Below are 13,788 nucleotides of genomic sequence, written 5' to 3'. Positions count from 1 at the left end.
CACTATTTTTTAATTTCTATTAGTAAATTTAAACGTTGATCTACGTAAGTTGAAAAATCCTTTTAATATTGAAGAAATTAATATTGATGGCCATCCCTCCTGCTTTTGTCACAGCATCATCAATACATTTTTGCTATTTTCATTTTCAATCGTTGGAAGTGGTTTTGGGCCATATTTCGGCCAGCAACAGTCAAAATGATCACAAGAATTTACTCAACAATTTGCACGACGTTTCGAACGCTCAAGGCCCTCCACCTCAGGTACATGTTTTATTCAACTAATCAATCCATAAGGCAACAAATCGAGAATCCATTGTGTATAATCAATGCAAGTAAATATCGATATAGCTTACACACAGCTTAAAATGCTATCACTAATTTTGAAGATGAGAAGACTATTGTCATCATATGTCGTATTTAAATGTGTCATAAATAATTAAAACCCAACAGTTTGTGGGTAATTAATCATGAACTAAATATTACATCATTATAAAATTATCAATGATAACTGAGAAAAGGAAACCTGCGTATTTTTGTGTCAGCAAATAAAACTGGGTGAAGTCCGTTCTCAGCAATTAGCAATTTGCTTTCGAATGGAATGACGATGTATTTTAAAGTGAATTCAATGATTCATTGAATTCAACATTGCACCAACGTAGATCATAAACACAGATCACGTGTAATTTTTTCGATGAACATGTTTTTTGCCCCGTTTTTTCGTGTTTTTTTCTCGCACAGAAATTACATTTATTGCACTTCATATGCATCACCATTAGTTCCTGCTGATGATTCATTGAAACAAACGGTTGATGGGATTTGAAAAAAAAATCCCATCCCAACAGTTTGTGTTCGTAAAGTGTAGAGAATACTCACTAAATACGGTGGTGCTGATACACTCAGCGGATGGGGAGCCGTTAGCCTCCTAGGCGTTTCGAACCCAGGATTAAACGGTACAAAAGCTGGATTTTGTGCTGGAGAATTATGAAAACCCGGTCGACGTTTACGATGCGGTGTTACCACGTATGCCTCAGCTGGTGCTAGTGGAATTTCCTCGGGTTTTCGTTTTCCGGGTTCCAAACCCAACGACAAACGCGCTGCCAACTGTCTCCGCCTCTCTTCCGCCTCTTCCATAGACTCTCGCCTCTCCAAAAGTGGTTTTTCTGACCTGAATATAGTGATTGGGTTGAGAATTATATTCGCAATTCCGTAAGACACATTTTAAATATTTCAATTACCCAATGGTAAAACGTGGTAAATAAAAAAGCTTGACTTCAGGGAGAGCTTTTAATTTATATTTTAAAATCTGAGGGAGGTAGCAATATTTTTTGGACACTTTTTTGTAGAGGGTAATGGTTGTTATACAGGGAATACATTCGATGAAATTGCTTGATACAAGACATTATTTTCTTGTCAATTTTAAAAATCGTGAAATCTTCTAATAAATCTATATTAGTGTTCATTTCCATGTTTATTTCAATTATATTAGATCATGAGAAATTGGCAAATCAGTACACCATTCTAACGCATAGTCAATCTATCATAGTGTTCTGATAAATAATTTCGTTCGCAGACTGAGAGAAAAAAGTTTTCCAACAGGATGAGATCCTCTTGTCCCGACAGAATTTTTGAGCGTTCTCAAGACTAAAAATTATGTCCTTCCTATAAATTCATGTAGTCTGCATTATATCTAGACTCATAGAAAAAATTATTTTTATTGAGATGTTTCGTTCTTGGAACAAGTGTTATATAGTTGAACCAATTTCAAATAAATAAGATCTTACGGTGAATATCAATTATTTCTTCTTGAGATACATTTACTTGAATCAAATAAAACAGTCCTTGGCGTCAAGTCACATGTATTCATCACAAAAATGGAAAAGTTCAATTTTTTTTTAACCTAATATAATCTCCAGTCGAAAAATGTTCTACTTTCATGAATTGATCAAAAATTCGTACCTAGGAGATGATTACATTGAGGAAGAAATTGAATGTTGTTTTCTCGAATGAAGACGATGTTTAAATTGAGCTTTCTGTACATCACATTGAACAAAATTTGTGATATTCAAGTTCGTGTAGAATTACCGTAATCTGTGATTCTGTTATTGTAAACTAATGCGATTCTTTTAGTCAAGAAATATAAACTTCTTTCAACTCAACGACATCTTACTAGAATCTCAAAGCTGTTTCCGCGTAACAATATTGATCCTGATTCGACATACGAAATGCTCACTTCAATTATAATTCACTTGGAACAGCATATCAGTCATGAGAATAATTTTGATTTTTGAGTAAACCAACTGATTTCTGGAGTTGGCAAAGGTTTGGCCAGAAAAAAAACCAATAACAATAACAATAACATAATAATAATGAGACAATAACTCTCATTATTGTGATAAATAAAAGGAAGTTTAATAATAGAGAAGTTTGATTTCTCCCAATCAAATGCATCTCAAGACGGGATAACCGGTATTCACTATGAGATCATGGTTATTCTTCTGTCAGCGTAGAATTTTTTTACCACCAGGACTTTGATTACATAAAATCTTGCACAAAGAGCACAACACTTGAGATCAATTTTCCATATACTTGAATTGATAATGAAAGTGTCCGTCATGCAATCGAGACAAGAATTCCTCAGTTGGAGATGATGAGGGATCAGATCCGGGAAGTGAGAATTCTTTATTCGTTTTATTGATCAATCACTTCCAGATGATTGACAAAATAATTTACCTGTGGGTACCGTCATGAGAGCTTTCGCTCTTCGTCGACGTTCCGGAGTTGAGACTAAGATTGACTGGATCCGAACTGTCCCTTCTCCTCGGAGGTTCGATACTACTTTCTCGATTATCTGATAGCATCCCATCACCCTCCATCCCCTCAACATCAACATCCTGTTCCACTTCGTCTTCATCACAGCCCTCACTCTTGATGAGCACCGAACAGCAATCAGCGGGATTATTCGACGCTCTGAAAGTTCCAAATTGATATTAAATACCTGTCAAATTGAACAGTGATGCAAGTTTATGGGAGTGAGTAGATAAAAACCGTTTATCGTACTGTGACTCATAACTGGAGCTCTCCTGACTGTCTGATGGCTGCGGTGTGGTTATCCTCAGTGGATCCGAGTCGGACGATGTCTGAGGCTGATTCGGATCGAAGAGCGCCGATTTTATTTGAAGAAGGTCAAAGAGTTCACGCAAGGGAGTCAATTCCGCTGACTGAAAGAGGCAAATAGGCTTTTTTTATGAGTGCGTTAAAGAAATTTGCAATGATTACTAAATCTACAGTGGAATTATGAAGTATGGAATCATTTCGATGATGCGTCATTTCAGACGAAAATTTTTGGAGATGTGTTTTTGTTTGATTTGCTTTCGAGATGAATTCCCAGAGAGATTTTCAAGTTAAATTGCAAAAGTCTCAATTTGAGTCTATTAAAGTCTCAAATTGAAACCTTGAATAGTCTCCAATTGATACCTTCAAGCCTCAACTCGAGACTTCGAATGTGTCAAATTAAGATCTTCCGAAGTCTCAAATTAAGGACTAGTTTCACTAAAGACAAGAGTTTATATAGCACATCTTGTGACGTCACAGGATATATATTGTTGGATAGGATTTTGGAGTAGATAGGAACCAGGATCATTCTCGATGTCAATCCCCAAGCATAATTAGACCATTCCTGACTTTGAATGTCTCAAATTAAGACCTTTCAAAGTCTCAACTTTAGATCTTCACAAGTATTGAAATGAGCAACAACAATACGATCATATTACTGAACTATATTACTTAATTATTGAACTATGAGATCACTCTTCCTGGAGAGACAGTCTGGCTGGTCTTACGACGAAACTAGAAACGAATGTTTGCTGAATAATATGAACAAATGACCAAGCCTGGAAAGAGAGAAACCATGGTATCGTTGCTATGGTCTTTGTGACTCCATCATTCCTTATTCAGTTCTTCGACTGATCTCGAAGCGAGAACACATTTTAATAAAAGTTCAGTTGGTTATATAAAACGTCTTTTATTTAATCTACCTGGCTTCCACAAAACCAATGAGAAACATTAAATTGAAATTTCCAAGTCTCAATTTGAAACTCTTTAAACTCTCAACTAAAGACGTTCAGAATTCAAATCAAGACTTTTGAAAGTCTTATTTTGAAATTTTTAACATCTTAACCCGTCAGCACTCACGCCATTTCCGCGAAAACCTGTACTCGCGCTAGTTAGACAGAGAGGTCCGAGCTACCCATGGGACTAGTTTAGTTGCCGAGTATCACCGAATGCCTCACGGAACCGCTCGATGCGAGCGAACCACACAGTCGACTTTACTCGCGTCGCGAGAGAATCTCACACGCTCCTCGTCCGAGCTCGATAAAATATTCTTTTATAATTTATTGAAACATCTAGCACGGTTTTTATTGACCCCAGAGGAAAGAGGAATAATTACTTGAGGCAATCAAAGAGTTTTAGTCCAAAATCCTAATTTTTTTATTATGTTCCCTATACCCTGAAAATTTTTACAAGAGAAAGCCATATAGCGTTAGTGATGCCGCGAGACGCGAGAGAAACGAGACGAGACGAAAGACATGACGAGACATGACGAGACATGACGAGAAAAGCCTAACGAGAATGAGAGAAACGAGAGACGAGACAAGAGCCGAGAGAGCCTCCCCCTCTCCGCTCCTCTGTGTATTTTTTTCCGTGCAAATTGGATTGTAGAGACGAGATTAGACGAGATGAGACGAGACGAGAGAAGAAATTGCTCTCGTATTTCGATACGAGACGAGACGAGACGAGACGAGAGAATGGTTTCCTAACAACGAGACGAGAAGATGCATTTTCTCGTCTCGTCTCGTCTCGCGGCATCAGTGGCGCGAGTGCTGACGAGTTAAAAAAAAGTATTATTTTTTTTAGGGCATCCACAAAAAAATAAATAATTGATTAATTGGACTCACAGGTATCACAGCTTCGCCATTGTACAAAATTTCAAGTAAATGATTGAGCTGTGTCTTCCTAACTCCAGACAAATGAACAACATGATCAAGCGCTGGATTACGAAGGAGACTAGCCAATAGTGGACTAGCAGCCGCCAAAACAACACGATGCGCCCTGACAACTGAGCCATCGTCACATGCCAGTGTTACATCAACGTGACGATCACCGCTGTACCATGCCCCGACCTCAGCGGCCAAGGTGGCGGGGTGTTTCCCATAGTGGAGTGTCAGAAGACCGTCTGTATACATCGTCTGAAAGAAAAATAAGGATAAATAATGAATAAATAAATGAATAAGGCATTGAGAAACGTTTAAAAAAATACGATTAAATTCCGATTAAAATTTTCACGAATTCGTGCGGAAATCGATTATCTCTTCACTGAATAATATTTCATCCTTTCATATTTTTTTCCATCAAATCAACCCATCAATCAATCCCTGACCTTCGCTTCGTTTCGAAACATTACCATGACGCTATTACATAATCCATAATTTCCGCCTTTATTTTTTTTCTCCTATTACACTGAGTCATAGCGTAACCGTGACGGATAGAAAAAGAAATACTTGATGTTTAGAACTGAATAGTTATTCTCGCATTTCTCAGTTAATCGTGGTGAGGTTGATAAAAGGGGGGGGGGGATATCGTGAGATCCGTTGCGAAAAGTAATGTCTTTAATTTAATAATAATTAAGACACTTTCATCCTCTTTCTTTTTTCCTAAAGAAAGATATCCAGAGTTTCTGTATGCTAATATTAAGGGGAGACTATTAATTCTAATCAACTTTGTTCAAAGAAAACCTGAGTAAACGCAATATTAAGTATGTTTAGCCATTTTCAGCAAATCTTATTTTTTCATGTTTAAGGAAAATTCTATAATATTTGGCTGATAGCAGAACATATAAAACTAACTTCCTTGATGTTAAAAAAAAATTAATCGCAATAGTCACGCCAGAAATAAACAAACAAATTTTCCCGTATACGCGGGGTCTTATGGGATTAATGTTGAAATTTATAATTCACCTACTATAAGAGTCTAAAAATAAAAATAAAAATAAAACGTAATGTGCAAAACTATACTGAATCGAATGGTCAGAAACAATTTGGGGTAAAAACAGGAAATATTACGCAATATACGCATGCGTTTGATGCATTTTGGTCACTCCATTTCTAAATAATAAACGTGGGCTTGTGGATTGAAATTTTTATCAAGATAAAGGGAATAACTTCATCTCTCAGTTGAAAGAAAATCAATTTTTTTGAATACTTGCGATTTTGATAAACATCCTTGAAAATTCGACGCAAGACACTTGTAGTCATGAAAACCGCCTTAGCTTCTCCATTCGTTTCAGTTCTCATTTTTGATTCGAAATATTGCCCTCGATTTTTTTGAGAAAGGATTTCTCTCCGTGTACTCGAATCATTACTTGTTCTACGGATGTACACTGAGAGAAAAACGACAAAGTTCTCAAACAAGTCTTACTTGTGCCAAGAAAAAAGTTTTTTGAAAATTATCAAAAAAGGATTTTTTGTGCCAAACATACAGAGAGTGCGCCGGAATCAAAAGTTTTTGTCGCAAAAATAGATTTAGTAGTTTAAAAAAAATTGCACTCTCTGCACACGCAAGAAATGTCATTTCTAGCACTACTCCTTCGCTATTCGATACTCCCATACGTATTTTGCTCCCGAAAAATCTTTATTTTATGCGAAACAAGGGACAGCAGTTGTTCGTTTCGGCTATTTAATAATCACAGACAAGAAGTGAACACTTCAATGAAACAATAATAATGATATGATAGCAATCTTGTAACTTAAGGATTAAATATTTGTTAATAAATTTTCCTCTATATGAGATATTTTCATCCTGAAAAGGCACCGTCTGGTGTGAATTATCCGGCTCTTGAGCCAAATATTTTGTTGCTATCGAAAGCAGAAAAATTATTCATGTTTGAGACTTTAAAATTCGAACCAAACAAATTCTTTGTAGGCAATTTTCATTAACGATTTTCACTAGCGATTTTGTTGGCCCAAACAAGACTTGTTTAACAACGTGTCTGTTGTTCTCTCAGTGTAGATATCAATGAATAGTATATTACGCACGAGTTTCGTATACTATTTTCCGGGAACCGAATTTCTGTGGTTCCCGGTAGCTTAGTCGGTAAGAGTGCCCGGCGCGTATCTGGGAGACCCGGGTTCGATTCCCGGCTGGGTGAAGCGGAAATTTTTTCTCTCTAAATTCTAATTCTCTTAGAATTTTTTTTTTTTTTTTTTTTTTTATGAAACACACTTTTTGAGATTTTTATCTCGCTTCGCTCGGTAGAATCGCGTGATTCTGGGCACCTATGGCATAAATTTTCATTATGTGCCCTAATTCTAACATATCGTCAATGAACTAACATTCTCGTGAAACTGGATCGTCTCATGAAGCCGTTACTTCACGACTCCGTTAGGACGCTTATACAATCCATTGAACAATCCATGACTTATCGATACTAAAACATTGAAGATGACTTGCAGCAGTAAAATCGCACTGTAACTCAAAGTGAGATGAATTAATTGTGTTAGCTGCAAATAATTTATATTACCCCATTAATGCCCAGAATAAGTAATTATTCTCCGGCCGATAAACATGTGTTTTATTATATGCGATGAGTCAATTTCGAACCGCTATTATGTATGAGACGCAATTTACCTGTCACGAGCATCGCATTGGTTGTCTTAACACTATTACAAAATGAGAGGAGAAAAAACTTGCGTCTCACGGAAATGAAAAGTATTATCGCCCTCTCTGTCGAGAGATCGCGCATCGTTTGTTAATACCGAGTGAGGGAGAGGAATGAGGAGGAGATGACCTTCGATCGGTGCGATGTGTGATGTGTGTTGGCAATTGGAAAGGGGAAGACCTTGGGTAGAGAGTCACGAAGACTAAGCATCACATGGACGGGGGCCAGATGTCTTTGTAATGCTGCATATTTCTAGGAGATGGGTTTGTATGTATCGTAACGATGGGCGGCTTGTTCGCACCATTGGTGCATCAATGAGACTGGGTATCTGTATGTGTGAGAGGAGAGTGCATTGATGGAGTGAAGGCAATTGCTGGAAAAAAATAACTTGTTGAGAAATCACGTGGAATTTTAGTGCGGTTTGAGTTGATCTCATTTTTCAGGATTTTATTTTTTACATGGGGAGGAATGCATTCCTCTGGGTAGTGCGGGTGGGTGGCATGCTCAATGAGGTTCTTAGAATGGAAAATTATGAAAAAAATTGAATATAATATAGAACACGTTGAGAATAAGCCCCAGAGGCGAAAATAATGGATAAAATGACGTTGTGCGACTTTTTAGAAAAAAAAATTCTGGATGAATTGCTCTCTGCCAGGATTTATTGAATCGATCGACACAAAATTTTATACACAAGTGGGACTCAATAATACTAATTAGTATTCTCTTAGAGAAAAATGAAATTTTATGGACTGTTGAGTACTAATTTTTAGGAGAGTCACAAAATTGAGTCAAATGTCAGAATTTTAAACAGCATAAAGACGAGAATTCCTTAACTTATTTGAATTTTCAATCTAATATGAATATTCAGTGCCAAATTACATTGAATTTTCAATGAAATCTGAAATTTCATGATTCTTTTTCACCTAAATTGCATTCAATGTCGCTATCCTGAAACTTCCAGAATATATTTACCAGAATTTTCTGTTTTTCTATTCATGTTCAGAGAAAAATTGATTTGAAATTTATAGTTCATTTTGATTTTTCCACGAAATCCTGAATTTTCAATGACGAAATTCCTTGAAATTTCAGTGGTAATTAAATTCGATAAAAATTTCCGAAGAGTACCGGAAATTTCAGACCAAAATGTTTAACAGTGTAGCTAGAACCTCAGATGTTTATTCCAAGTTTTACGCTTACTATGGAAAGCCACATTAACTTTCAATTGAAAAAATTAGAAAAACGCGAATATCTCGAGAGCTTTGTATGATGATATGGGTATTCATATTTTGATTGATCTTGATAGGGGGCGGTAAGACGAGGATTTTGAAAAAAAAAAATTCGGAACAGTAGTTTGAGACATATATATAAAGGCCACACTGTTGCTAGTTATATAGCAATATTGTGACTTGATTTGATAGACATTATCGCAAGGAATATTTTGATCTCAAAATTAATAGACGATTGAAAATATCTGGATTGAGATGTCACAATGCAGACGTTTCTTCAGTTAGCAGTAACTCCTCGAATTTTTTATGTTTTTTCAGAATGACATGATACATATCAAATATTTTTTCGTCAGTTTTTATATTCCATCATTTAAATTTTTCCATTACCATATACCTTTCGATTTCTTACGGATTTTCACTTTTCCAGCAGCATATTGATTCCTAATGCTTCTTCCAACTTTCGAAAAACTCTAACTCTTCCAGAGGTGTTCCCTCGCAGCTACCCATCCTTCTAGTGACCACGCCCAGCTCTGCTTAGCTTCCCAAAGTTAAGCCGGCCCACCATTTTTTTTGGTACAAAATTCAATTTTATTCAACCAAATATACATTTATCGAACTTATAAGCGAAATAAATTTGTATAAAAAACACTTAGAGATAATTTTTTTTTCTTTTGACGCATGTGCCTAACAGTGGACAAGGATCTCAGGGTCTTTGTGTTACTCGAGAGTTTATGAACATTAGTGAGCAGCATATATAAAAAAAAATTTATATGAGCTTGGTGCGGAGACACTCAGACAACCTGGCACTATCAGTATAAGTCATTCGGCAAAAATGGTTGTGAAAAAAAAACCCTTGACGAGATCTTTAATATATATAGCGGATATAGAGCGGAATTCAGACAACTTTTTTTTTCACCTTATGTGAGCTCAAAAATGATGATTCGGGGTTAAATCACTGACATCAGTCTACTCTGTAGTTATTGCTATCTTGTAATCTAAGGGAGATAGGAGAATTTTGATAAGGACCTTTTTGTAGAGAATTTCAAGGGCTATAAAAAAGGTAATTATAAAAATTTTGCTATCTTCATTGTAGAAAAGATAATTCAAGGTTACAAAACTGAAGAAAAACATGATGTCTGTAAATTCAATTATAGAGTAATAGACGATTATAGATAAATAAATAAGACCTTTGGAATATTATTATTGTTCTATGAATAAATTGAATATTAAAAAAAGGTCCTATAGTTTTTGGAAACCAAAATTCTTTACCGTTCCATTTTGCCCTATTCTCCCCTTTTCTTGAAAATTAATAGAAATCTGGAAATTTAAGGTAAATGAATTTTTGAATATTCAATTGATTGAAAATTGGAGAATACATTATATGATTTAGTTTACTAAAGTTTACTAATGTTTTGATTGAAAATTCATTCAGTTTGTTAAGACATTTGTTAAGAGATACTAGAAACAATAAATGGATTACAAAAAAAAACATGACATTCTTGTAAAATCCAAGTAGATTCGGAGAAGTTTCAAAAATAAATCTTATGAATCCTATGAAATTTTGGAATCTGTCCACTCTCACAGCATTAGAGAATCATCGACTTAATGAAATAAAAATTAATATATTCAGACTGACCGCTTTATTTTCACTCGCCTATTATCAACGAGTGCACTACGCGCATCAGCTAATTATTAATCAAGGCGAGGGGGGAATAGAGGAACGGGAAGTCCGTGTAATGCAGAGGAAACACCGAAGGTAGTCTCTCATATGAGTGGAAAATTCATGTTATGGATTGAATCCAACATTTGCAATTTCACCTTCATGAATGAAATTTTCAACAAAGCATTAACAGACAAAATTGTGAATATTCAATCGGCTAAATGTGGAGCTTAAAAAATAGTTCAACAGTGGCATCAGTAGATAGCGTAGAGGCTTCGACGAACCTGTCGACATTATGTTGAGTAAGAAGTAGAGAGATAGAGAGAGATAGCGTAAAGTGGGGAAAAAAATAATGCAAGTCAAGGCCATCATGCAAGTTACAATCCATCCGGTGTGGGAAACTGTTGATTGACTGCGCGACACCCCAAGTCCAGGGAACTTTCACGATTAAACCAGATATCAGGTATAAAAAGGTACAAAACAGAAAAATTAATATTGATATGACGAGGATTACAAAATTAAAATGAAGTAAATGCCAACGCGTATGAACAAATTTAATAGAAAACCTCAGCAAATTCGCTAGAAAATTCTATTGAAATTCTCTTGAGATTTTTTTAATTAAAATTATTGGGCACGGATTTTCTAAGTTTTTTCCGCTATATTTTGTTGTGTTTTGCATTAATGTAATTACAGGATGCGAATAAAAAAAAATTAGAAAATTCATGCCCAAGTAATGTTATTGAAAAAATTCCAAAAGAATATTCATACAGAAAAATCGAATACTATTGACTTTTTGCTATGAAATATCTCATAGAATCAGTGCAAAAATAAATAGAATTCTAACGAGAATTTCCTAGAACTTTAATAGAATCGCAATAGAATTCCTAGAGAATTCTAATAGAATTCTAAAAGAGTTTGCTAAGTTTTTCTATTAAATTTTTCCATGCGTGAAACACTATTTTTTCAATCTTCTACACTCAGAGAAGAAATTAGCTTTATCGAAAAACTATATGTTCCACGTGAGAATATTTAATGGAGTGGAACAGATTTACTAGAGAGAAATTAACCAATGTGATAGAAAAAAAAATTAATATCTTTCACAAAAATTCAAATTTTATCGTAATTATCAGAAATATTCCTAGAAGAATTCTAACTGTTGGCAGAAAAAAATATAATCTATTGTACGATAATCATTTCATCTGAAAGAACTCCATAAGTTTGTACCACAGAATGAATATATTGACGAGGAAACAAAATTTTTTCCCAAAAAAAATTGTCCCCTCCAAATGATTTAATTTTACCAATAACACAGCTTTCGGTAAGAAATTTGTAGTTTCCTCTTGAAATTATCAGTTGTTCCATGGAAATTATAAGTGCTTATTGGACAAAGATATTCACTACTCAATAACATTCACTTGGTGAAACCGGAGCCTCATAATTCTCTGTAAAACGAATGTATGTACCCGAAAGACATGTAAACGTCTTTCTCAAAATTTATAACGTTGAAATAAAACCACAAATAAATTCTCATAATTCTATTCTATTCGGACCTCGAAGGGGAACTAATTTTCCTCTCACTGTATCAGAAAACATCCTGATTGCATAAACCTCCTCAGAAGTGAATTGAAAGCCGCATCAATTATCCAAAAATTTCACAAACATCATCTCTTGAATTTCATTGCTCTTGAGAATTCAAAAAAATTCCAAAGTTACACTTCAGAGTGAGAGACGCATTGTAGAATACTTATCCTTGAGTAAGAGTTATAATGATCGTTGATGTATACTCATGTGCATACGTAATGGTACGTATCATTAAATGCACTCAAGGAAAATATCTGTATAAGGAAATTGTTGCTGACTGAATGATCGTATTTGCAGTGCCAAGTACGATGGTTATATAGCGCTACCCTGAAGTTCAGGGTCAATTGGGATTACGTAGTGCCAGTCGTCTTTCTTATTTCTATTTAGGCCTGAGTTTTAACGCGCATGCGCGATAGATCCACAGGTGTGAGGGGTGTTGAAGGGAGAGGGGAGAACTGGCAACGCCCACTGGGGTCCACGGATAGAGTGGGGCCTTATTCACCCCCCCACTCCTTCCATTTCTCTCCAAATCCTTTTATTCTGCAGGTGCTGCACTCTGCCCTCAACCGGCCGCATTCCTCGTCAGGTGCGGTACCTCCAACAGTCGGTAAATCATCTCCCTCGAATTGAAAATATCGCTCCAAAGACAATAAACTTGTATCATCAGACACAAGAGGGCAATTTAATGCCAGCACTTAATGTTGTATTGTCTCACATTTTCCAATCCCTAATGTAGACATTTTAATGGTGTTACCAACTAGTGTCAATATTAAAATTGATCACCCAGTTCCAGTGATATACGATTTCAGTATTATAACATTCATGACGTAATAAATCCACCAATCCCACTCACTTTTACCCAACATTCTCCAGTCCTTTGGGTTTGTCTACCACCTGTTGAATCCAGACTAGTTCAAATCACACCCAGAGTGGGTTTTTAGTAGGAGGGAGAGGGGGATAAATCGATTGAGTCGTGTAATGTCAGCGGGTTTATAAGTTGAAGTCCTTTCTATCTGGTAAATATCGTCATTTCGTGGAGATAAATTTACATCTACTTAAGGGGGAGCATTAGCTAATTTCTTTTAATATCAATTTTATGCAAGAATGGGTTGAGAAATGGGAACAGCGAATAAGATGGAATAAAAAATTGATTGATCGAATAATTGTTTTACTGTGTGACCATTAAATTTTCAATATTCAAATATCTTCTAATTCATTAGTCGCTAAGTTATCTCCTTTTTTCGGACAGTAATTGAAAAACAAGTGGGAAATTGCTCTTATATTAATATAGTATAGTCTTTTTGCTAACAAATTAGCAATATACTTCCCAATGGTCATTTTATACATCATCTGCTCCAATAGTATATAATTAATCGTTTTATATCACTTTATTAAATTCAATGAATTTTTTTCTTTGAACAATTGTGTTTATATTTTTCATTTAATTTAATATTTGATGAAATTTCAATTTATCTATACCATCTATTCATTTGATGAAAGTGAAGTCGAGGTAGGTCATTTTAATGATAATTGAATCAATTTTAATCTTTCATTTTTTTATTGAAATAATCAGCGGAAGTAAATTTGTCAAAAGATGGCAAATCAACA

At 35.3% G+C, this 13,788-nt stretch overlaps 1 protein-coding gene across 2 annotated transcripts in view; it reads right to left on the bottom strand.

Annotated features, from left to right (window-relative positions):
- Nucleotides 1-13,788, bottom strand: part of LOC107037619 (transcription factor Ken 2) — a 57,194-nt gene that overhangs the window by 2,283 nt on the left and 41,123 nt on the right. The window contains exons 2-5 of one of the 2 annotated variants that reach the window (XM_015256256.1): nucleotides 4,955-5,245; nucleotides 3,045-3,217; nucleotides 2,730-2,966; nucleotides 873-1,164 (exon numbers count right to left, since the gene is read on the bottom strand). In XM_015256256.1, the coding sequence (XP_015111742.1) occupies nucleotides 873-1,164; nucleotides 2,730-2,966; nucleotides 3,045-3,217; nucleotides 4,955-5,242 (990 nt within the window). In that variant the 5' untranslated portion in view covers nucleotides 5,243-5,245. The remainder of the gene's footprint in view (nucleotides 1-872; nucleotides 1,165-2,729; nucleotides 2,967-3,044; nucleotides 3,218-4,954; nucleotides 5,246-13,788) is intronic. The other variant, XM_015256257.1, reaches the window with a different exon arrangement.

Source organism: Diachasma alloeum, unplaced genomic scaffold (genome assembly GCF_001412515.2).
Source record: "Diachasma alloeum isolate Michigan unplaced genomic scaffold, Dall2.0 Dall_scaffold_00256, whole genome shotgun sequence".
In the NCBI taxonomy this organism is placed as follows: domain Eukaryota; kingdom Metazoa; phylum Arthropoda; class Insecta; order Hymenoptera; family Braconidae; genus Diachasma; species Diachasma alloeum.
The sequence above is the reverse complement of the archived record's forward strand: the minus strand, read 5'-3'. Positions and strand labels throughout refer to the sequence as shown.